Source organism: Balaenoptera musculus, chromosome 8, assembly GCF_009873245.2.
Source record: "Balaenoptera musculus isolate JJ_BM4_2016_0621 chromosome 8, mBalMus1.pri.v3, whole genome shotgun sequence".
NCBI classification, from domain to species: domain Eukaryota; kingdom Metazoa; phylum Chordata; class Mammalia; order Artiodactyla; family Balaenopteridae; genus Balaenoptera; species Balaenoptera musculus.
The window spans coordinates 102,477,251-102,500,818 of record NC_045792.1 but is presented as its reverse complement, the minus strand read 5'-3'; the positions used below and the strand labels follow the sequence as shown (position 1 = coordinate 102,500,818).

Sequence of the window (23,568 nt, the reverse complement as noted above, 5' to 3'; positions counted from 1 at the left end):
TCACACGGGGTGCTGTGAGGATGAGATGAAATGAGGAGCAGGAAAGTATTTGAGAACAAAAGCTGGGCATTCTTTGGGGGATTACTTTACTGTCAGCACCTGGCGTGTGGTAGGTTCTCAATAAATATTTATTGAGTGAATCCATTTTCCAGTTCCAAAACATGTCCTGTGAAGCATAAGTCCCATGAGATGCTTCACAATAAAGAGATTTGTGGTTAAAAAAAAAAAAAAGAGAGAGAGAGAGATTTGTGGTGAAATGAGCTTGAGAAATCTGAATCCTGTTTCTCCCTCTTGGAGATGCCTATGGACATGGATTTCAATAAAGGCTCTGAGAGGTCCTGTGAGAGAGAGACCTCGTGTGTAATTGTGAAATGTTTGTTTCCCAAACTCATTTGACCACTGTGAACCTTCTCCCCTTCGTTTTTCTCATAATTCTCATATGCGGGAATAAACTCTGGACGCAGTGCTTCTCAGGGGCCTCTCTGGGTCTGGTGTCCAGCCGCCACTCACTAGTTCTCAGCTTCTGTGGGCTCCGGCTCCCCTGTCTGTAAGATGGTGACCCTGCTCCAGGCCTGAGGGAGGTGCTGGGCAGAGGGAGAGCTGGAGGAGGTGCAGAGGTTGAGCAGAGGGGCTGAGCAGACACACCCCTGGCTGATCATAGGCCAGAGGCCAGACAGATGGTTGGGTGCCCCAGAGGCCTGGGTGTCCCAGGGAACCCGTGTTTCCAAGGAGGGTGTGGGTTTCACAAGTTGGACTGTCCTCAGCCCAGGTTTCGGGGGCAGGGCTTATAGGCACGTAACTCTAAACCAGATCTTTAACGAAGCACTAACCAGAGGCTAACAAGGGCTAAGCCAGATCTTAAACACCCCCAGCACCAGCAGCTGAAGGTCCAGGGGAGCAGGGGGCAACTTAGTAGTTCCTCTGACCCTCTACCCCGCAAAATAAGCAACATCAAAACCAAAGTTAAATCTAAACTTAAACACAATAAATATCTTTTCTAAAAACCAAACCAAAGCAACAAACTCAGAGGGTTAAACTGACCCCCAGATCCATTAAAACCAAACAGAACAGCCAAACCCCACCCAGGTGGGAATTCTGAGGTGTAACTGCTAAGTAAAGAGCGAGGTTGGAGCTGGAGTGGGTTTTTCTTGGCTGTCAGCAAGCGAAGCAAGGTCCCTTTAACATTTTCCATCTCTGTGCTTGCACATCCTGGCTGGGAAGGAAGGTCTCTGCTCTCCAGGGCCTGATCCCCAGGCAGTGGCTGGGCCTTGGAGGGGAGGAGGAGAGAGGGGGGGCCTGGCCAGAGGTCAGAGGGCCTGATGGTGGCTGGGAGGGTGGAGTGAGGTCCGCGTGGCTGCTCCCAGCCTCACTCACGCTGGCGCTCCTCCCATGCACTCTCCACCCCTCGGTCTCATCTCCATCCCTGCCCTGACATGCACTGACCCTGTGGCCTGGCAGTGGCTGCTCTGTCTCTGCCTTTTTGTCGCCTCTACCTGCTGCTTCCGAGGGTTCTGTGGCTTGGGGCTGGACACCGGGTGTGGGAAGCTTGGGGAAGCAGAGAGGGAAGGTGGGGGGTCAAATTGAGGGAAGGGAAAGAAGGGGGGTGATGCCCCTGGAGCAGGAGAGGAGGGAGGATGGGAAGGCCAGAGGCATGAGCATGGTGGGGAGAGTGGGGAGCTGGGCCCCCTTTCCCAGCCCAAGTGTGCCCTGGGGACCGTTCCTGTCCAGGGTCCCGACCTGGCTGTGCTGGCCTAGTGGCTGACAAGGACTTTCCCTTTGGTGTCTGCCCCTTCCTCCTTTCTCCCTCCCCACCCCACCCCCACGTGCTGGTTTCCACCTCCACCCCTCCTTCCCTCCCTTGGATCTCCCTCCATTCTCCCTATCCCTTTCCGGTCTCCCCCCTCCCCACTGCCTGTCCCCCCTCTGTCTGTCTCTCCTGCCCCTTCCCCTCCCCCCCAGGCCGCCAGCTGACCATCTTCAACAGCCAGGCTGCCATCAAGATTGGGGGCCGGGATCAGGGCCGCCCTTTCCAGGGCCAGGTGTCCGGCCTCTACTACAATGGGCTCCAGGTGCTGGCGCTGGCCGCCGAGAGCGACCCCAACGTGCGGACCGAGGGCCACCTGCGCCTGGTGGGGGAGGGGCCGTCCGTGCTGCTCAGCGCGGAGACCACGGCCACCACCCTGCTGGCCGACATGGCTACCACCATCATGGAGACCACCACCACCATGGCCACTACCACCACGCGCCGGGGCCGCTCCCCCACGCTGAGGGACAGCACCACCCAGGTGAGGGCCCCTCCGCCGGTGCACGAGGGACCGGGCTCCAGGTGGGGAATAGGGCTGATGTCTGCATAGCAACTGTGGCGCTCAGGAAGGGTCTGAGGGGACTATGGTTTAGGTGGGGCTGGCAAGGTCTCCTTTCTTTCTTTTTTTAGAAATATATTTACTTACTTACTTACTTACTTATTTATTTATTTATTTATTTGGTTGTGCCGGGTCTTAGTTGTGGCAGGCGGGCTCCTTAGTTGTGGCTCGCCGGCTCCTTAGTTGTGGCTCACCGGCTCCTTAGTTGTGGCATGCAAACTCTTAGTTGCGGCATGCATGTGGGATCTAGTTTCCTGACCGGGGATCGAACCCAGGCCCCCTGCATTGGGAGCACGGAGTCTTAACCACTGCACCACTAGGGAAGTCCCCAAGGTCTCCTTTCTCGAAGCGGTTGTCACCCTGATGACCAGGGATGTTGTAGATGTGGAGGTGACCACTATTTCTAGGGGGACCATTCCCAGAGTTGAGGGAAGACCACCCCACTTATGAGAGAGGAAGTCCGGGCTGGGGGTGAGGGGTGGAATGACCCCCTCTGCCTGCCCCATAATGAACGCCGCGCCCAGTGTTGTGTGGGCATCGAGGGGGAGACGGAGGGAGCCAGGATGGCATCGCTCTGCGCAGGGCACAGAGGCGACGGCACCGGAGGGGCCGGTGGCTCACCCGATGGTGGCAGCCCCTCTCCGAGGCTGATGGAAGCAGGAGCAGCCTCTCCCCGATGGCTGGTGTCTTTCAGTGGGACTGCCAGCCCGCTGCCTTCACAAGTCCTCTCCGTGTGACCTTGAGTAGACGCCACCGTGTAGCAGGCCTCAGTGTCCTCCATGCCTGTGGCTCAGAGCCGGGGCCGGTACAGACAGTCCCCTGGTGCTTTACCCTCCCTCCCCACCGCCTGCCCCACCTGCTCAGGTGCTCTCCCTGGGTCAGGTTTGAATTTATCTTCTCTTGCACCCAGGGGAGCACCGGAGGGGGCTGTACCTGAGAATGAGGCTCCACTGGGGAAGGACAGGCCTGGCTTTTCTGGTGACCAAAGCCGATTGAGTATATGTGACTTACCAAGGCAGCCCTGGGGTGCAGCTGAGTTTTCTAGTTGTTGCTGCCAGTCATTGTTGGCCTGCGGGGGGAGGGCTCACACCTGGCACATTGGACCTTGCTTGGTCACCCTGCTCCCTCTGCCCAAGCTGCTTCTGTCCCCCATCACACATGGCTGTGGGCCTCTGGGCCTGGAGGGACCTCTGTCCTCCCAGGGTGAGGGAGGGGCTGGGTCGGCCATGGGGACGTGTCCCACCTCCACCGCCAGCCTGCCTTCAGCCTCTGTAAATGAGGGCTGGGTTCTCTGAGCTCCGGTCAGTGCTGCAGGGGCCTGGGTCGGGCTGACAGCCTTGTCCAGGCAAGGGAGTCAAGCCTGAACCCCCTTCCGTTCTGCCTTCAATGCCAAGAAAATCGAGGGGACCTGAATGCCAGGCCTTGCCCTAGGGAGCGGGGAGCCCTGGGAGAAAGGCCTGGCTCTAGCCGAGGTTGGGCACCAGCCATGCCCAGTGCCCAATGGCAAGAAGGGCCGTCCCGTCTCAGTGTGAGGTGATGGGCAGACCATCGAGGTAGAAGAGAAGGGTGGGGTTCTAGGGGTCATAGCTGTGCTGGTGGAGCCTGCACAGGGGAGAGGGGCGGAGATACAGAAGGAAAATTAGTCTTCCAGGTCCCACCTTGCCCTTGGGTGAGGGCTGCAGTGTCCGAAGCTCAGGGGGTGGGGAAGAAGCAAGATGTGACCGTTTCACCCCCTACCCACCCCAGACTCCTCCCATCCTTGGCCTTCAGCCTGGCCCTCTCCCTGCACCCGAAGTCTCTCAGAGTCCCTTCCTGCTTGGATTCTGGGTTTCCCTCCTTGAGTTTCTTCCCTAGCACCCCCTGAGAATCCCCCCCACCCCTTAACACTCACTCATCTTGGGGATTCTCTTTCTTTGCAAGCAGGAGGAGAGAAAACGCTGACAGAGTCGACTCCTGTTGTCATGGCAACCATAGCCCTAATTATTGTATGCAGCCGGGTTTCCAGGCTCCAGGAAGGGGGTTGGGAGAGAGATGAAGGTGGTGGGGTGGTGAGGCTGGAGCCAAGAAACCCCCCAGGTCCTGCTCCGTGTCTGCCCGTGCTGGCCTCCAGAGGCCCCTGTGCCTCACCTCCCTGCTGCCCCGGGCCCCCTTGCTCTGGCCCTGCAGTCCCAGTTCCGGGGTCCAGTCTCCCAGGCTTCCCAGAAATAAAAGGCACAACGTGTGCTGTTTCATTGATCTCCAGGAGCGATGGAACCGCTGCAGGGCAGGCGCTGTTCAGTCTACCATTGCACAGGGGAGGTGGAGGCCCACGGTCACCCAGCAAGCGATGAGAGAGCTGGGGTGTGGACCAGGGTGTGTGTCTCAGCCCAGGGCTCATCCCCTGTGCCTCAAGAGGTGGATGTGGGGCCTGCTGACCTACCCTGGAACCCTCTTCTTTCCCCCCACCCTCCTCTCGCCCCCAAGAACACAGATGACCTCCTGGTGGCCTCGGCCGAGTGTCCGAGCGATGACGAGGACCTGGAGGAGTGTGAGCCCAGTACTGGTGAGTGCCTTTCCCCCCTCCCCTGCCCCGGGCCCGCTGCAACACTGATGGGAGGGGGGCGACTGTCCCTGCCACCTGGCCCAAGCCCGAGGGGCCTGCTGCCAGGCCTTAGCTTTCCCTGATAGCTTCCTCTCCCCTCCTACCATTGCCCCAGGTCCCGCAAACGCCCCCTGGCGAGGCAGTTTCTGGCCTTTTGGTGCCCCTCAGAGACAGTGAGGTCCTTAGCTTGGGGTCATGGGGTTGAGGGCCAAGGGATGCCGGGAGGGAAAGAGGGAGACTTTCCCCTAGAAAGACGAGTAACTGCAGCTCCCATGAGTCCTTATGGTGTGTGTGTTGGGGGCGGGGTGGGTGGGGGATGGGGATGGGGAACACAGGCCTAGGAACTACAATTTCCATCAACTCCTGGGTCCAGAACTGCAACTCCCATCAGTCCCCGAGGCCTGGTGTTCTTTTGGTCTCTAGAAGAGGAGGTCTCTGCTGGCTCCCGAACCCTCCTCATTCCCAGAGTCAGGGAGGTGGCCAGACACTGCCGGGGCTGCCAGGCCAAGCTGGGGCAGTTACTACACAGTGTCGGGCAGCGTGCTGGGTAGGAGGTGCCCCAGCCAGACATGAGGTACCCCGGGGAGATTGGGCCTGGGGTCTGGTCCAGATTTCTAGTTGGGGAGCTGCTATAAGAGGAGAGCAGAGCTGGGAGGGAAGGCTTACTGGGGGAGGCATTCCAGGGCCCTGCTTGATGCTTCCAGCTGGAGAGAAGGGTGCAGCCGCAGAGAGAGAGAGACCAGATTGGCAAGGCAGGGGTGGGCCTTGGGTGCCGACTCAGAAGTGTGGGGTGTGGAGCGGCACAGGGGGTGCCTCTGCACAGGTGGGCAGTGGCTGGGAGGAGCTGAGGGGACGGAGGGCCCGAGGAGCTGAGGCCCTGGTGCCTGAGGCTGGCCATGGGAACGGAGGGAGACCGGATGTGGTCAGATTTCCCAGTGGGAGCGCGTGGGCTTGGCGGTGTCCTGGATGAGCCCCTGGGAGCCTCATCCCTGGCTTGGGTTTCCAGAGACTTCTCTCCGTTACTTTGCAGTGTGTGGCACCTGGGCTGTTGGTACTGGAAGGCTGGAGGTTGGGGCAGGTACCTACAGGGTCGGGGCGGGGGGTGATGGGGTCAGGTGAGGTGGGCAGTGTGACCTGGGCATATCCTGTGAATCTGGCCTGGGCATGAGCCTAGGGGGTCTGCCAGCCCCAGAAGAGACACTCTGGGGCTGAGGGTGAGGGTGGGCTGCAACCAAGGAAGGAGTGTGAGTAGAGCCAGGAGACCCTGCAGCCTTGGAGCAGAGGCTCCGGTTCCAGAGACCAAGGGCAGAGAGGTTTCTGGGGCGCCGGCCGCCAGGCCCAGAGGCTGAAGCCTGACTGCTCCGTGTCCCCCCAGTAGGCCAGAGCTGAGGGGGTTGTTCTGGCCGTCCTGGGCCCTGAGGTCCTTGGGGGAGCCTCCGGCTGCTGGGCTGGAAAGCCCTCCTCATCCACAGCCAAGGGCCAGTGCTTTCTGGACAGACACCCTCCACTGCTGGGGGCTCTCCCCTCCGTCTCACTGGGTGATCTCGGCTCAGGGATGCACCCTCACACCCCACCGCTGCTTTGGGAGGCTCTGGGAATCTGGCAGCTTCGACACAGCACTCTCCTTGCACCCTGCTTTTCCCCCTACCTAGTCACTGGTGGGGCTTTCCTATAGGTGGACACAGTACCTCAAGCCCAGGCCTGCGGGGGGTGCCTGTGACAAATGGTCCCCTGAGAGCCCCGGGATGGGACTCTGGGGACAAAAGGCTGTGCGGTCACAAGAAAAGGGCCCGGCTTGGCCCTGCCGCACGTGTTTGCACACTCGGGGGTGGGAACTGCCGGGTGACAGGAGGAGCCTCTGCTCTCCCTGGACCCTGCAGATGGCCATGACGCAGGGCCGGGAAGTGCACACTGGGCTACCCCAAGGCCGCATCCTGTCCACCAAAATTCTGGCCTCCCAGCCCCAGCGCAGGGTCTTGTCCGGGGCCTGGGTGTGATGCTGAGCGCGTGCACAGGTGGGCCGAACTCTTTTAGGCTGTGTTGGGACCACGGAGTGAGGAGGAGCTGAAGTGGGCGGGTCAGCTGCCCTCCCCGCATCAAAGGGCCAAGTATGTGAGGGGACAAGGAGGGTGGAGGAGGAATGGAAGCTGGGGGATGGGGAGAGGCTGGCGGGCCAGCCCAGCACCCAGCTTTAAAAATAAGAGGGAGGGAGGGCAGAGTGCATGCTTGAGCCCCCAGAGAAAACCGACCCAACCCACAGGCTCCCCTGCACATGCGCATCGCGTATGTTTGCACCTCCACGCTCATACTGCCCTGAGATGCTTAAGTTGGATTTTTATCTTGATGGGAGGCCAGACAACGACCAAGATGACTCCAAGGGTCCCTCAGGCGGATTTAGACTGTGATACACGCCGCCTGGAGAGGGAGGGGGACTCAGGCCAGAGCCCTCTTGTGCCCCCAGTGCAGGGAGGCTTTTTCTCTAGCAGACGACCAGGACTCCTTGGGCTCCAAGGTCAGCGTCAGAGGTGGAGGCAGCCTGGCTGGAGACAGCAGCTACCCAGGGGCTGACCCCAGGCTCTTTGCACCCCTCTTCCTTCCTGGGTCCAGGTGTGAAGCCTCGGGTCATCCCTGAAATGTTTCACACCTTCCCTTGACTTGGACCCCTCCACAGACCCCCGGTCCCAGCCTCCCCAGCCTGGAGAGCCCATCATCTAGCAGTTATTTTACCTGAGGTTGGCAGCCCAGCCAAGAGTACTGTGTTGATGGACACGGTGTTTAACTTCTTTTGAACGGGAGTGCCTTTATGGGGACCTGCCCCGCCTCGTAGGCAACGTGACCCAACGCCCCTCGCTGCCTTAGCCAGCCTGTCCCACACCTTGTGTTATGCGCCCCGGTAGGAATTGCGCCCCTCGAGACACATAGGAAGTGCACACACAGACTCAGACCCACAGAGGAACCCAGCTACATGCACACTCGTGTCTGACCAGAGGCACGCCCACATCCAGGCACAAACATTTATGGACCTACCAGCAAGCTCACGCACATCCACTTCCACAGGTACTCATGTGTTCAGACCTGAAGGGCACACACACCATTTGTGCCTAGAGCAAAAGAGGCACCAGGTGCTTAGATCTAGAGACACGCACGTATTCAGAGCCCCAGAAGTCCGATGAACACAGACAAACCCATACACATGTGCACATTTTCACAGAGATACACACGTGTGCTCAGAGCTACGGTCCTGCATGTGTGGGCTTAGGGCTCCACACCTAGATGTGGACTCACAGGTGTCTGCCTGTTTAGACACTTACACACGAGCTCAGCTGCACAAGGGTGCACATGCAGCATGTCTTCAACCCACCAAGGCAGTTGCATGTGCTCACAGCTGCACATCCATGCACACACAGACCCCTGAAGCGCACATCTATCGAGGAGTAGACCAGATGTTCAGAATCACATGCACGTGCTCAGAAGCACTTGCATATTTCACACACTCACGAGACACGTACACCTATGTGCTGAGACCCTCGAGGCCCAGGCATACACGAATCCTCAGACTCTCAGAATTCCACATCCACACTCAGCTCACAGAGGCACACACACGTGTACAAATCCACTTGCATCACACACATGCTCACACATGTGCTCAGGCCACAGAATCCTCCACATGAGCCCAGACTTACAGACGCTCACAGATGTTTCAGAATCACAGGTGCGTGTGTGCGTGTTCAGAGCAGGCACGTATACAACACGCGCAGACCTTCTGAGATGTAGGCACACCCATGCGCACGTGGGCGTGTGAATTCAGGGATGTACACGTCTGCGCCCAGGCTCACAGAGGTGCATGAGTGTCACACACATACATACACTCGGGCTCAGACCTACAGTCGCCTGCACTCTGTTCACGTACTCTAAGACACACACATCCTCAAAGGCATACCCTCGCGTACCGACGTGTGTGCTGAGGGCCATGAGGGCGCACGTGTGCGCGTCCTCAGGCAGGCTGTGTGTGCCCAGACCCAGGGGTCCACGCACACACACACATTTCTTCAGACTCACAGACCTGCGCCCCTGCCCCACCGCCCCAGGAAAGGAGACCCTCGGAGCCCCACCTCAGCTCAGACCTTCCGAGGCTCACTGTGATGTGCATGCCTTATGCTCAGACACACACACACGTGCTCAGACCCCTCAAGGCATGCATACTCGTATTCAGTCCCACGGTGGTGTACACACACGTGAACACACAGAGTCAGGCCAACACTGACTCACACGGGCGCTCACAGCTGCTGGTGTACTTACTCATATGCTTAGAGGTACACATGCAGCTCCACATAGAAGGACACTCACATATCCGTGGACCCTCAGGCCAATCACACCTGTTCAGACACAGTAAAATGCATGCTTCCGTGTTCACCACGTGAGCACACAGACCCACAAGGACCCACACATACATGTGTACTCGGCTTCATATAAGCCCACGTGTGCTCAGACCCAGAGAAGCAGCCTCATGCACTCAGCCCACATGTGCCCATCGCTACCGAGGCGTTGGCCCCGTGCACACATACACAGGGCCCTCAGAGGCGTACACATGCTTAATTCCACAGGCACAGACACATTTGCTCAGACCCACACATCTAGCTCAGAATCACAGAGGCACAAACATGTTCAGATCCCAACGTGTCTTAAGGTAACACTAGTTGTTGTAACAGAGAAACTCTCAACACCCGTGGTTAAACACACAGACATTGACTTCTCCTTCACGTAAAGTTATAAACACTGTTCCTGATGGGTGAGCAGCTCTTTTTTTTTTTTTTTTAACATCTTTATTGGAGTATAATTGCTTTACAATGGTGTGTTAGTTGCTGCTGTATAACAAAGTGAATCAGCTATATGTATACATATATCCCCATATCCCCTCCCTCTTGCGTCTCCCTCCCACCCTCCCTATCCCACCCCTCTAGGTGGTCACAAAGCACCAAGCTGATCTCCCCATGCGATACAGCTGCTTCCCACTAGCTATCTATTTTACATTTGGTAGTGTATATATGTCAATGCTACTCTCTTACTTCGTCCCAGCTTACCCTCTCCCCTCCCCATGTCCTCAAGTCCATTCTGTACGTCTGTGTCTTTATTCCTGTCCTGCCTCTAGGTTCATCAGAACCATTTTTTTTTTTTAGATTTCCATATATATGTGTTAGCACACAGTATTTGTTTTTCTCTTTCTGACTTACTTCACTCTGTATGACAGACTCTAGGTCCATCCACCTCACTACAAATAACTCAATTTCATTTCTTTTTATGGCTGAGTAATGTTCCATTGTATATATGTGCCACATCTTGTTCATCCATTCATCTGTCGATGGACACTTAGGTGAGCAGCTCTTTTCAGAGCGCCGATTCAGGGCTGGTCTGTCTCCACCTTGAAGCTGCACCATCTTCACCGTGACTTCCCGAGTTGTGGTGGAAGGGGATGAGCAGGGAGGGGCATGAAGGGGAGGGTTTGTGGGCCAGGCCTGGGAGGAAGAGGTGTGCATGGGCCCTGCTGATTCTGTTCTCCAGAGCTCGGTCATGTGGCACGACCTAGCTTCCAGGCAGTCCAGGAGGAAGCAAAAACAGATTTGGTGACCAGCTAGCCATTTATTTGTCACAGTCTGGGCTTTGGGTCACCAACGATCCAGTCCACTGTTCCCCCCACTGACAGAGCACACCCACTCCTCCCCAGGGGAGACACCCGAAGCCCTACCCGGTTAGGATAGTCATCTCAGAGGTGAGGATGTCTGGGAGATGGACCCACTCCATTGGGTCCAGACTTGGCTCCTGGGTACCCATATGTGGTCTGGATACCCATGAACTAAAAGGATAATTGATCTCACTGCCCATACGGCCCAACACACACCCAGAATACCATGATGGGCCAGAGAAAACCACCACCATAAAACCCTGCGTCCAAAGGGAAGGATGGAGGGTGCACGGCAGCTTGTAGTTCCTAGTGTTGGGAAGATCCAGCCAGCAGGCAGCTTGAGGCTCTGCCCTCAGCAGTGGGGAAGTTCCTCCCTGAATCCCCACCTCTGCTGTCTGGGAGAAACTCCCCTGTCCTTTGTTTGGGGCCCTGGTGCTGCCCTCTGGCAGATCCTTCCCAGTCCTTATCCTCCATGGCCATCTCTGGGTGGGTGTTGGGGAAATGACCTCCTTGGAGGTCCCACAGCCTTGACGGCCCTCTTCCTGCTCGTGCATATTTGGGGGCCCAAAGGTTGTTTTAAGGCTCAAACAGTCAACGGAACGACACTCAGAGTTCTCTCCTAGACATAATTCTCAAGCCTGTTTATTTCCTTGTTTCTCTGCCCCATCTCTTAATTTAGTGGTGACTATCTTGAGGGCGTTTGAAACAATAGGTGGGGAGACACACCCTTAGTGTGATCCTTGAGGCAAGGCTGAGCCCCGTTTTTCAGGTGGAAGTGTCACTGGGCCACTATCCCTGAAAGCCGTTTCCAGTCTTCTCTCTTAAGATTTGGGGTTTGGGGGCAGTGGTTCTTCTGACACTTGCCGGCCCTGCATTTCTGGGCTCTCTCTGGTCCCTTCATCTCTGTTGCAAACGCACCAATTCTTGTCTAACGTTGTCTCTTTCTTGTAATACGTTACCAAACACAGAAAGTAAAAGCCGGCATTGTCGTCCCGACTTTCCTGGCACCTTCCCTTAGTGCCTCAGCCTCAGTAAGCACGTGGCCTGTCCCAAGCAACGAACGGTTGGTGCCAGGTGTCCTGCCGCTGCATTATGTGGTTCTGCATCTTTCCAGCCTGCAAATCCATTTCCTTGAATTGTTACCTGAGGGCCACAGGTTTTTGTTAATGTGACACCCACTTCTGGCTGTGTCTGTATTAAGGTAACATGTGTTTCTGTAACAGATAACCGCCCCCCGAATCTCAGTGGGTCCTTCAGGGGAAGTTTCTGACTCAGGTGAAGCCCCACCTGCGTGCTCCTGACCAGCAGGTGGCTCTGCCCCAAGGAGTGCTTGGGGAATCCAGAGTCCTCCCATCTGTGGCTCCTCCATTTCAACACGTGGTTTGCAAGGTCACCGGAAGGAGGAGAAGGAGTGCGGAGGATCGGGCACTGGAGCTTTTATGGGCCGGTACTGGCACTGCCCACTGCTCACTCCTGTGGCCACACCTAATTGCAAGGGATGCTGAGAAATGTAGTCTCACTGCCCGAGAGAAGGAGGTGGTCACAGAGGCACAACCGCGTGTGTTCAGACCCATGGTGGCACGCTCACATGTTCTCAGTGACACATTCATGCATTCACATGCACACACACGCTCAGACCCAGGCTTAGAGGCAGGCGGACCACACACAAACCACGTACAGAGCACAGGCTCACTCACATGCACGCACGTCCGCTAAGACTCGCTGACACGCATGCTCATGTGCTCAGATACATTGAGGTTCGTGCGCGCGCAGACATGCACACACGCACACACGCACACACATGCTTAGAGACACATGCCCAGGTGCGCAGAAACAGACCCTCAGAGGGGTGGGTGCACGTGCGTGCACACAGTAGGCGCTTCACCGTCTCTGACCTTGACTCCACCTTGGCGTTTGCCCTTGCTGTGTGTGGGTTTCCGGATGGGGCGGGGTGGTACCCTTCAGGCCACTGCACACAGTTGCACAGATTGTTCTCTGCTGGAACAGGTGAGTAAGGGCTGAAATCTAGCCAGTGCTCTGCTTGCCAAGCTGTGTGTCCTGCGCCCTGGAGCGGGGCTGTGTCCACCAGGAGAACAGAATGCCTTTTTCCAGTTTTGCACAGAGATACTGTTTGCCAAATCGTGCACCTGCAGGGCTGTGGCCACACTGAGGGGCTGCCGTGTTTCTAATCCACACGAAATGCCCTGTGGACTAGAGGCCTTCTTGCCGTCACAGCCTGGGCAGGGCACCCAGCGTTGGCGGATGAGGCCTCAGGCAGCTGATTGCTTAGTCTCTGACGCTCAGCCTCAGTTCTAGATGCTTCTTTGGGGGTGGGCACATCTTGCTTGGGTGGGAATGGGGTTCTTGGGTAGATTTTCCGTCAAGGGCCTTCTTTGCCCTAAAGGCAGAAAGGGCCCAGCTTGCTTGCCCAGCAGCCCCCAGAGGCAGGGGAGCTGGGGGAGGAGGGTGCTTGGGAATGGCTTGTGGTCTCCTTGGCCAGAATGGAATTCCTTTTAGTAAGCGGAACTGACATGCACTGAAATTCAATTTAGGAGCAGAGGGTGGGTGGCGTCTATGATAAGTGCTCCTGTGAATATTTCCCAGATGCTGCAGCTGCCTGAAGTGGGGGAGGGGAGGGAGGCTGCCCAGGGTCCTTATCAGACCCCAGGGGCACCCCATCCCAATGTGCACCCCTGGCACAGAGCTGGACCCAGGGTCCCAGGCACCATGAGTCTTCATGAGTCTGCACCCCCAAAAGCCCAGAGGGAGGGGCGGCCTGGGGAGCCCCCAGTTGGACTTCTGCAGTGAGAAATCTCTGAGGGTTCCTCCCCTCCTCCAGGCCCCACTAACTCCTCATTGGGGCAAGCTTGCCTGACCCTTCCTGCATGACCCCAGGAAAATCTGGTACCCTACTTTGTGTGTGACTTCACTGCCACAGAGGCCAGGCAGACCTGAGTGAGAGCTGGGGAAGGAAGGCAGCGTGGGGTCTCAGTAGTGTGTCATCTTGTGGTGAAGGGTGTAGGGCCCAGGGAGGAAGTGGCGGGGGAGGTGCTGGTTGATGTTCAGGGCCAGGAGAAGGGGACACCAAGGGGCAGTTGTGGCAGCGTGGGGGATGTGAGTGAGGGCAGGACACCCTCAGGAGATGCTGTCAAAGCCTCGGGCCAGGGGAAGTCCCCAAAGGAGCTGGGGACACAGGGCCAGGACCAAGACCCAGAGATGGAGGCCAGGAATTGGCTGGGGTTGAAGGGCAGGGCCAAGAAGTCAATATGACCAGGCCTGGGAGGGCTCTGGAAGCAGGGTTGGGGGAAGCAGGAGGCTGCACAGGCGGACCATGGGAGCCTGTGTGTCCCAAGGACCTAAGGAACCAGTGAGTTGGGGCAAATGGTTGTCGGTTGCGGGGGCGGGGGCGCTCAGCTGAGCAGGATTTGTCTGTGGTCCAAGGCCTGAAGCCCCCGTACACCCTCATCTACCGGGAAGGTGAGCAAAAGGATAGAAAGCCAAGGTCTGCGCCCTGATTGGCCTGATCAGCCCCTCTGGGCCATGATGTGTCCCCAGCAAGGGCCTTCCCTGGCAGTGAGTCCAAACCTGTGCCTCCAGGACAGAATAGGGGACAAGAGAGGCACCCAAGGAAGGGTGGAGCCTCTGGAGGTCTGCCTGGAAGAGGAGGTATTTGGTTGGATTCAAAGGATGAATGAGATATCAGCAGGGGAAAGGTGTTCTGAACAGAAGGCAAAGGTCAGGAAGGGGGCAGGTGGTGTGGGCCAGCAGTGAGGACCCCAGATGTGTTCAGGGTCCACACAGGGAAGGGAACCTTGTCATGGTTGGGTCCAGATGCCACCACTCGAAGGGCTACCAGCCTCCTCCTGAGACCTAACAGCTGAGTTTGCCACTTACGCAGGGGTCAGGTTGCTGGGCCATCCTTGGTGGGTCTAGGGCTCAGTGGGGATGGGAGGACAAGCTATGTTCATCGATAGGCTGGAATCCAGGCCTTGGCCTCACCCTGGGCCTGAAGCCCAATACCCTAATTTTATAGATGAGGCAATTGAGGCCCAGAAAATGAAAGAAACTTGCCCGCAGTCACACAGGAATTAATGACAGAACAGGTCTTGGCCTCCCACATTAAAATCCAAGCCAAGAGTCAAGCAGCCTAGCAGATTCCTGCAGGCGTGGGGAGGATGAGTCAGGCCTTCCGGGGCTCCTTGTGAGACTTGGCCCTCGCCTGGCCTCTGAGAGCCACAGAAGGGACTGGATAGTCTATTCATTCATGTAGCCTGACGGTGACACCTGGAGGACCCTGGAAGTCCTGCCCGCCCCAGGCCTCAGCATCCTCCTCCATAAAAAGCTGGGGTTGCACAGTCCCAGCCCCACAAAACATGCTTCTCTGCTCTTGGCTCAGTTTTCCAGTGTGGCTGAGCCAGTGGAAGGCCAGGTGCCCCGAGGCTTCACAATCTGGGGTGCAGGTGAGCCCTGTCCAGGGGGAGATTGGAGCCTGGTGGGGAGAGCAGCCTGAGGAGCTCAGCAAGGCTGTGAGTTCAATAGCAAGATCTTGGCTGAGCTGGCTAGTGTGGCCAAGGACAGCTCTGCCAGATTGCTGGAGCTCGTGATCTGAAGGATCAGCAGAGGTGTTTGAATAGCAGGGCGGAGACCAGAGCGCTTTGGGTGGGGGGAGGAGGAGAAGAGGTGCCAAGGTGTGGTGGTGGTGGCACATGGCTGGCCTGGATGCACTGGGGCAGAGGGGTCTGTCAGTGAAGCCCTGAGAAGCCGCCCATGGAGCGGGTGGGAGGCTTGTGGTGTGATCTCTGAAGATCAAACCCTGCAGAGAGACCAGGGAGCTGCACTCAGATGGGGGCGGGGCTTGAGCTCTGCTGGAGGGAGAGCTAGAGAGGAAACCTACAGCCCCTACCAGGCCCAGAGCTGCCCCTCCAAGAGGAGGGAGCCCTTCCACCAGCCACCTAGACCCAGGGCTGCAGCTCTCTTCTACCCCAGAGCAGTGAGTTGCAGTGCTTTTGTTTGAGAGGGGACCCAGGGGGCTGATGGGAGTTGTAGTTGTTGACCCAGGGGCTGATGAGAATTGTGGTCCACACCCCTGTAAGGACTAATGGGAGTTGTAATTCTCACTCTCTGGGGCTGATGGGAATTGCAGTTTTGGCCCAGGGGACCCCAGTTATCAGACCTAGGGAGTGAGGAGACCTACACCCCCACCCCAAAGGCCCTCCCCAGTAGTTCTCCTGGGCCCTATATTAGCAAGTGCATCCTTCCCAGATGGCTGTGTATGTATTTTCTTTTCTTTTTTTGCTTTCTTCTTCTTTCCGTTGTTTTATTATTGTTTTAACAATAATAAGAGGGCCAGAGGCCGTCAAGCCCTGGCCAGGTGCTGGCGGCCCATGGGGGTTCTGGGGAGGGGGAGGGGGGAAGTCAGTGGGGGTCAGAGGTGGAGGGTGAAGAAAGAGAAAGTTGGGGGTTTAGGATTAGCTCAAGAATCACGTGTCCCTGCCCAATTCCCTCACTCACTCCCTGTCCTTCCTCACCTCCTTACCTCGACATGGCTTCTCACCACCACTCCCAAAGTCCTATAGGACAGGACCCTCCTCCAGTGTGCCTGTGTCTCCCTGCCAGCTCTTCCTCATGGACCTCGTCACCTCCCACCTTCAGTTCTCCTCTCCCCATGACCAACCTGCAGTTAGCCTTCAAAGTCCCTTCCCATGATCATCCCCTTCCAAGTCCTCTCGCCCATGAGGCAATTCCTACACAGCTGCCTGTCACGTACCTCCTCCCCAAGCCTTCCTTCCCACTGCTCCCTCCGTCCCCCACACGCTGACACCAAGTGGTGGTAACAGTTCCTCAACGCCAGCCTTCACTGTGCAGATTTCAGCTTTGTGTTTAATGAGGGGGAGAGGGCACAAGTGAGGGAGGAGAGAGAGTATTCTGGAGGAAGCAAGTTGTTCAGGGAGAGAAGAGTGAGGGAGGGAGATACCAAACAGATAGACAGGAAACGTTGTACGGAAAAGTTGTTTTTTTCTTATTTTTTCCGGGAGAACCCGCTTACACAGCTCTGTTTGTAATTTTTTTCTTCATGCTAAAATCACACGGCCTATTTGTTGATGTAAGTTGCCTGAATTCCGTGGTATGCTATCTTCTTTTTTAAAAACAAAAGAAAAAAAAAAAAAAGCAAAAAAAGAGAAAAACCCAGAAAAAACCCTAAAAGATATTGTTGTTAGGTTTGTTTAAATGCTGCTCTTGTATCTGTTTTTAAAGCCTTAAACCAGTAGAGTTCTTTTTTTTTTTCCATTTCTTTTCTATTTCCTTTCCTTTCTTTTCCTTTTGGTTTCTTAAGACAAACAAAAGACCAAAACCCAGAGAGCCACAGAGCCCGTGCGTGGGGTGCCCAGGGCATCCGAGCCGCTGCCCGCTTAAAGCGCAGTGCTCCGGCCGGCTGGCGGGCGGGCCCAGCCCGCTCTAGTCTCCGCCAAAGCCAATTGGAACCGATTTGGGTGTGTGAGGCTGTTGTTTCTCTCTCTGTGCCGGCCGCCTGCACCCCGGCCTTCGCTGACGCCCTGTCTTTTCTCTTCTCTCTCTTGTTCTAGGAGGAGAGTTAATATTGCCCATTATCACGGAGGACTCCTTAGACCCCCCTCCCGTGGCCACCCGATCCCCCTTCGTGCCCCCACCCCCCACCTTCTACCCCTTCCTCACGGGCGTGGGTGCCACCCAAGACACCCTGCCCCCGCCCGCGGCCCGCCGCCCGCCCGCCGGGGGCCCATGCCAGGCCGAGCAGGACGACAGCGACTGCGAGGAGCCTATCGAGGCCTCGGGCTTTGCCTCCGGGGAGGTCTTTGACTCCAGCCTCCCCCCCACGGACGACGAGGACTTTTACACCACCTTTCCCCTGGTCACGGACCGCACCACCCTCCTCTCCCCCCGCAAACCCGCTCCCCGGCCCAACCTCAGGACAGATGGGGCCACGGGCGCCCCTGGGGTGCTGCTCGCCCCCTCCGCCCCGGCCCCCAACCTGCCAGCGGGCAAAATGAACCACCGAGACCCGCTGCAGCCCCTGCTGGAGAACCCACCCCTGGGGCCCGGGGTCCCCACGTCCTTCGAGCCGCGGAGGCCCCCTCCTCTGCGCCCCGGCGTGACCTCCGCCCCCGGCTTCCCCCATCTGCCCACAGCCAACCCCACGGGGCCTGGGGAGCGGGGCCCGCCGGGCGCAGTGGAGGTGATCCGGGAGTCCAGCAGCACCACGGGCATGGTGGTGGGCATCGTGGCGGCCGCGGCGCTCTGCATCCTCATCCTCCTCTACGCCATGTACAAGTACCGCAACCGCGACGAGGGCTCCTACCAGGTGGACCAGAGCCGGAACTACATCAGTAACTCGGCCCAGAGCAACGGGGCGGTGGTGAAAGAGAAGGCCCCGGCTGCCCCCAAGACGCCCAGCAAGGCCAAGAAGAACAAAGACAAGGAGTATTACGTCTGAGCCCCCCGGCACCGCGCCCCACTGCCAGCTGCCCCTCCCGGGAGGGCCCGAGAGGAGGGTGCGGCCCTCTCCCTGCCGGGGCCCTGGGGACCCACTCCCTGGCTGCCTCAGACTTCTCTCACGAAGAGGAAACGCAAAAAAATGAAAAAAAAAAAAAAAAAAGGAAAACCCCGTGCTCGTCCCCTTCCTCCTGCCGTCCGTCCGGCGCGGAGTCATCGTGCGTCCTGGGGCTGTCTGTCCCTCTCAGCTCTGCGCCCATCGGGCAGGGCACGTGCTCACAGCCCTGGGTTGATTTATTTTTTTAAGGGGGGTAGTTTTATTTTGGTGGGGTTGGGAGGGAAGGAAGACTGGGGGTTTTGTACAGTGTCAACTACTCGTCCTGTTCATTTTCCTCCATTTTTCTTCCTCCTCCTTCTGTTCCCCCAGCCTTCCTTCTCTTCCCAAGCCCTCCAGTCCCCACCCCAGGCTTGCTGTGTCTCTCTGTCCCCACCCTCCTTCCCCACTTCTCCTTTTTGTGTGTGTCTGGTTTCCCCCTTCCTTTCCTCCCTTTGGGTTTCCAGAGTCGGTGGGAGAAGGGCGGGAGGGTGGGCGGAGCGTCCCAGCGGGGGGCGGGGCCGGGATGGCCCCGAGAGCCATGGCTCCGCCCACCAGGAGGAGGCGCCTGCCTGGTTCCGCCCAGGGAAGGGGCTCGGGCCTGGGAAGACCTGTTCTGTTGTGTGCCGCCGGGCGACGTGCATTGATGGGGAAGCTGCTGGAGGAGCAGGGTGGGGGGCGGGTGGGAGGGGAAAGGAAAATGCAGATATATATTGAAGACAATTAATCTAGATATCGCGAGCAGCAGCCTGTGGCACCCATTGGGCGCGGGCAGCAGGGAAGAGAGGGAGCCAGGCATTACTCGCGTACTGCTGGGGTCACTTCTCTGCCCACAGGCTCCCTGCTCCCCCAGTTTTTTTTTTTTTTTCTCTCTTTGTTAACAAATGTGTCTGAGTCTTGGAAAACACCCCAACCCCGGAAATGTGTGGGAAAAGAAAACAAAAACTTTCCAAATCCAACTGTCCTGTGCAGTTTGTTCGGGTTGGGTGCTGTTGGGACATTGGTCCGAGCTCTGGGCTGGGGTCTGGGTGCAAATTGGAGCCCACGAGAGCTGGTAAGTAGCCCCCAAAGTTTTGGGCTGAGCATGACTTTGGGTACCTTGGGGCAGCTTGTCTTTGTCTCACCCCCGTGTCCCAGCGGGCTGGGGAAGGAGACAGCAAACAGACCCCAGGCTTGTGAGCGATGACTGGTCTCTGGTCCCATTGGCCACGGACCTTAGCTTCTCTGGGGGCGGACAAATCCCGAGATGGGAGCAGCGTTTTGCCCCCTAGTGGCTAAAGAGGGCCTGCCCCTCTGGTGGCTGTGTGTGCAGGGCACTGGCCTTGACACAGCCCTTAGGGGAGGTGATGTTATTCCTGGGTGGGAAGAGCTTCAGTGGCTGGTCCAAGGTCTCAAGGTAACTCAGTGTCTGAGTCCAGATTGGCCCCCAGTTCCGCCTAACTCCGGCCTCTGCCCCTTCTGCATCTCTAGGGTTTGGGCCTTGCCCCCCACTGGCTGACCGTGGGCAGCCCCTGTGGCCGCAGGTGGAAGTAGAGCCAGCACACCTCAGACCAGGTGTTTGCTTCTTCATGGGCACAATAAACAGGCTCATGGTCCCAGACATGCTGAGATGGGTCTGGATTTGTTAAGCCTCTCCGTCGAAAGGAGCCGAGACTCTTGAGATGGGGGTTGTGTACGAGGAGCCGCGCACCTGGGCATCCTCGGGAGAGCAAGCAGAGCGTGCGTGGGTCTGCGTCTCCCGGGGCGCCACGGTGGGCCGCCATGCCACTGGACACAGGACTCAGCCAGGCTCTGTCACTCAGGTCTCCTCTGCCTTCTGCTTGGTGGGTCTCGCCTCCCCCTCATGGCTCTGCTTTCTCTTGCTCTTGGCTCACCGTCGCCCTTCACCGCCCTATTCTGCTTCCTGAGCTCCCACCTCGGGCGGCTCTGCTGCCGGCCAGCTCATCTTGCAGCATCTTCCAGTTCACAAGCCTGGTCTGTGTTTAGGCCTGGACCCCACGGAGGGCCCTTGGGCTCCATTGCCCACAGGAGCCCCACCCAGGGCCGCCTCATCTCCCCCTCCTTCCCTCCATCCTGGGACAAAGCTTTTATCGTGGGACCACCCTTCCCACCATGGGTTGTGCCCCAGTGGCCCCTGAGAGTCCTCCCCCCACCCCCAAGTCCTAACATGGGTGGGAGAGCGAGTCTTCCCCCAGCGGCCCCCGAGGGTGGATTTCCATGGACTTGGCTTCTCCTTGCCCTCCTGAACCAGCCACCGGGAGGGCGGGTTGGGCCCCGCTTGCCTCCGACTGCTGCTCAGAGTCTTGGAGATCAGCATCACCGAGGCCGGCTCTAACCCTCTGTGGGAGCCCGAGCGGGGAGGCCTGACTTGAGGCAGGCTTGTCAAGACATCCTGTTCCTGTGCTGGTGGTGGCCTTGCCCCTGGTTCTTCTGCTGCTGCTCTCTCAGTCCAAGGAATGGAGACTTAGCTCAGGTTCTCCTGCCCCCATCACCACTGGCCAGAGAAAGCAAAGAGAGGCAGGCAGGATTTGCTTGGTATCAAGAAGGGAACATCCTTACTCCAGAAATTCTAGAGTGGCCTTGAATAGTCTAGCAGAGTAGGGGGCCAGAAAGAGGGAGCGTGCAGGAGCTGGAAGGATGGGCCCCAGTCCGGCTCATTGCCATGTGGCTGTGGGACTGGCTGTTTTCCTCTCTGCGTAAGGAAGCTAAGAGCCCTGCCACCCAAGGACTTGGTAGTAAGAGGAAAGATTCCCGGACTCTGCCAGTGACTCAGTGCACTTGTCTGTAAGAGATGGTCACCTTGCTCTTAGCTCCTTCATCCTGTGCATCTGATATTGAACTTAACACCTGGGCCGGACCTGGGCTCCTTGGTGTCTGGCTGGGCTGGCAGTGACCCCCAGGAGAGTCCAAACAGCATACAGGGGGTGGCCGAAATTCCAGGCACGCTGCTCCTTGACAGCTGGTACTGGCAGGGATGTGTCAGGAGATTCTACCAGGGGAGCGGGGAGGGAAAGGAAGGATGGAGTTTGGGGAAGAAGCTTGCAGTGAAGTCTGGCTGATGCCTTTGACCTTGAAGACCTGCACTGGCCATGAAAGCCCCCAGGGGAGGGAACACAAGCTCAGCCAGTGCTGGGGCTCTTCTGGGAGGATGTCCTCCTCCTGGGGGTGGACATGGAGCCTGTGTTGCTGACACTGTCCTCCCTCACACACCCTCCTGGGTGAGCTGCAGGCCTGGCTGGAGGCAGGAGAATGGCCAAAGTGGGTCCTGAGGCATTTTCCTGTGCCTGCTGCCTGAGGCCTCTCCTGCCATGGCGGGGCGGAGACTCTAGGGGTGGTGGCGGAATCTTCTTTCCCACACCCACTTCCCTTGGCTCTACCACTGCAGGGTGCCCAGCAGCTTCCGGGGCCAGGAGCAAACTGGGACGGGCATCAAAAGAGCGAGTGTGTCCCAAGTGAAGACCTGCCTTTCGGGTAGTAGCACCTAGCTGATTGCAGGCCTGTGGCTGCTGCCAAGGGAGGCCCCTTCTCCCTTGGTAGGGCGCCCACTCCGCCACAGTGATGACACTGACTCCCTAGCTGCCCCAGAGGGGCAGGGCCCTGGACCTCCCAGCTTCTAGGTCCTGTTAAGTGAGGAGCGACATGTTGGAATTAGGTAGGCCCTGGGTCCTGGAAGGCTGTGACCACCTGGAAGGACCAGGAGCGAGGCCAGTCTGAATTTGGGCACAGGGACAGCTCTGACCACTTGGTGAGCTGGAGGACATCCCTGGGGAGAGGAGGGGCCATCTTCCACCAGCCCTGGGGTCTGCCTTCTGGAGACTTCTGGATACCCTAAGGCCCCGAGAATGCTAAGCAACAGTAAGTAAGGCAGCTGGGGCTCAGCTGGGCGGCAGACAGACAAGACAGAAGGTCCACGGCAGGCTGGCAAAATCTCACCTTTGGGCATCTTTACAAACATGATCCCCACACCCAGCCCCTTTGTTCTGGGGGTCTTCACTGAGGGGTGGCCACAGGAAGACAGCTAAAGGACATGATCCCCCAGAGGCCCAGGCAGATATGACCAAGCCAGGGAGTGATCCCATCTCCTGGGGCCAGGGAGCTGCTTCCTGTTGACCTTCTTACGTGTGTGCCCACGTGTGTACACCTCACCGATGTGTGTGTGTATGTCGGTGTGGAGGCGTGCAGCCTCCTGCTGAGGTGCCTGGAAGCAGAGGCGCAGGCACAGGTGGACCAGAGACCACCTGAGCACAGGTCTGGGGTGACTCAGTAGATGGGGCAGCTGGCGGGGACCCCACCGAGCAGGAAAGGCTTCCTGCTGCACCCATGTGTGTGTTAGCTGGGGTAGGGGAGCTCGGGGGCCCATCCCTTTCCATCTGAGCCCTTGCACTGGGTTTCCCCATAAGTGGTGCCAGTGAGGGGGTTTTGGATGGTTTTCAGAGGGAGGCCCTGCCCTCGAGAAGCATCATTGGATGCCCAGACTGTGAGGCCTGAGAGCAGGCTGGGGATGTTGGGGCCAGAGCTGGCTCCGGAGGCCTTCGGACCTGGGCTTGACCCCTAATCTGCCCCTCCTATCTGGGTGTCACAGGCACCCAGGCACAGTTTCTCTGAGCCTTAGATTCCCCGTATGTAAAATGGGGCAACATCTACCTCAAAGGGTTCAGGAAAAGATGAAACGAGACGATGCCTTGAGGCGTCCAGCACGGTGCCTGGCCCACAGCAGAGGCTGGAAAAGGCAGCCACTCGGCTGGCACTCAGGACAGGAAAGTTGGCCTGGGAAAGGGCCGCCCCAGTGAGGAAGTCCCCAACCCCTGCGCCGGCAGACCCTGGGGGCGCATCACTGGAGTCGGCGAGGCACAGTCCTTTATGCACTCTCTCATCTCCCTCGCACCAATGGCCCTCTGCTCTGTGTGGGAGCTGGGGACACGGGGAGGCAGACCACCCCAACCCTCTGGGGACTCACAGGCCGGAGGGGTGGGGGACAGGCGTGTGGCCGCAGCCATGGTAAGAATTTCACCGGAGACTTGGGTTGGGTGCTGGGCCGCAGAACAAGGCCATTGCCCTGGGTCTGGGAGGCTGAGGCGGGGGATTTATCAGGTAGAGAAGGTGGCAGAAGCGCTCCAGGCAGAAGACCTGGCTGCGTGGCTGGGGTAGCGAGGGGGATGGGGGGGCGGGCGTCTCTCTGGCGAAGCTGAGGTGCCTGTGCGAAGCCCTCAGGGTGGAGTGAGAAGCTGGGGAGGTTTAGGGCACGGCTGACGGTCAGCCTCCGAGCTCAGGGGCGTGAGCGGTGAGGAAGCACAGGGTCGGGCCCGGCCCCTGCTCCTTCCTCTCTCTCGGCAGCCTTGAGAGAGGGTCGGGTGATGGTGTACCGGGCAGCGTCCTGCCA

At 58.1% G+C, this 23,568-nt stretch overlaps 1 protein-coding gene across 15 annotated transcripts in view; it reads left to right on the top strand.

Moving 5' to 3' along the window:
* The window catches only part of NRXN2 (neurexin 2), a 109,540-nt gene extending 90,393 nt beyond the window's left edge, over window positions 1-19,147 (top strand). For 11 of the 15 annotated variants that reach the window (XM_036861712.1, XM_036861702.1, XM_036861705.1 and 8 more), the window contains 3 exons: window positions 1,960-2,285; window positions 4,827-4,905; window positions 17,791-18,180. In XM_036861712.1, coding sequence (XP_036717607.1) covers window positions 1,960-2,285; window positions 4,827-4,905; window positions 17,791-18,095 — 710 coding nt within the window. In that variant the 3' untranslated portion in view covers window positions 18,096-18,180. Of the gene's footprint in view, window positions 1-1,959; window positions 2,286-4,826; window positions 4,906-17,208 lie in introns of all 15 variants that reach the window. The other 4 variants (XM_036861698.1, XM_036861707.1, XM_036861706.1 and 1 more) reach the window with 2 other exon arrangements.
* The last annotated feature ends 4,421 nt before the right edge of the window (window positions 19,148-23,568 follow it).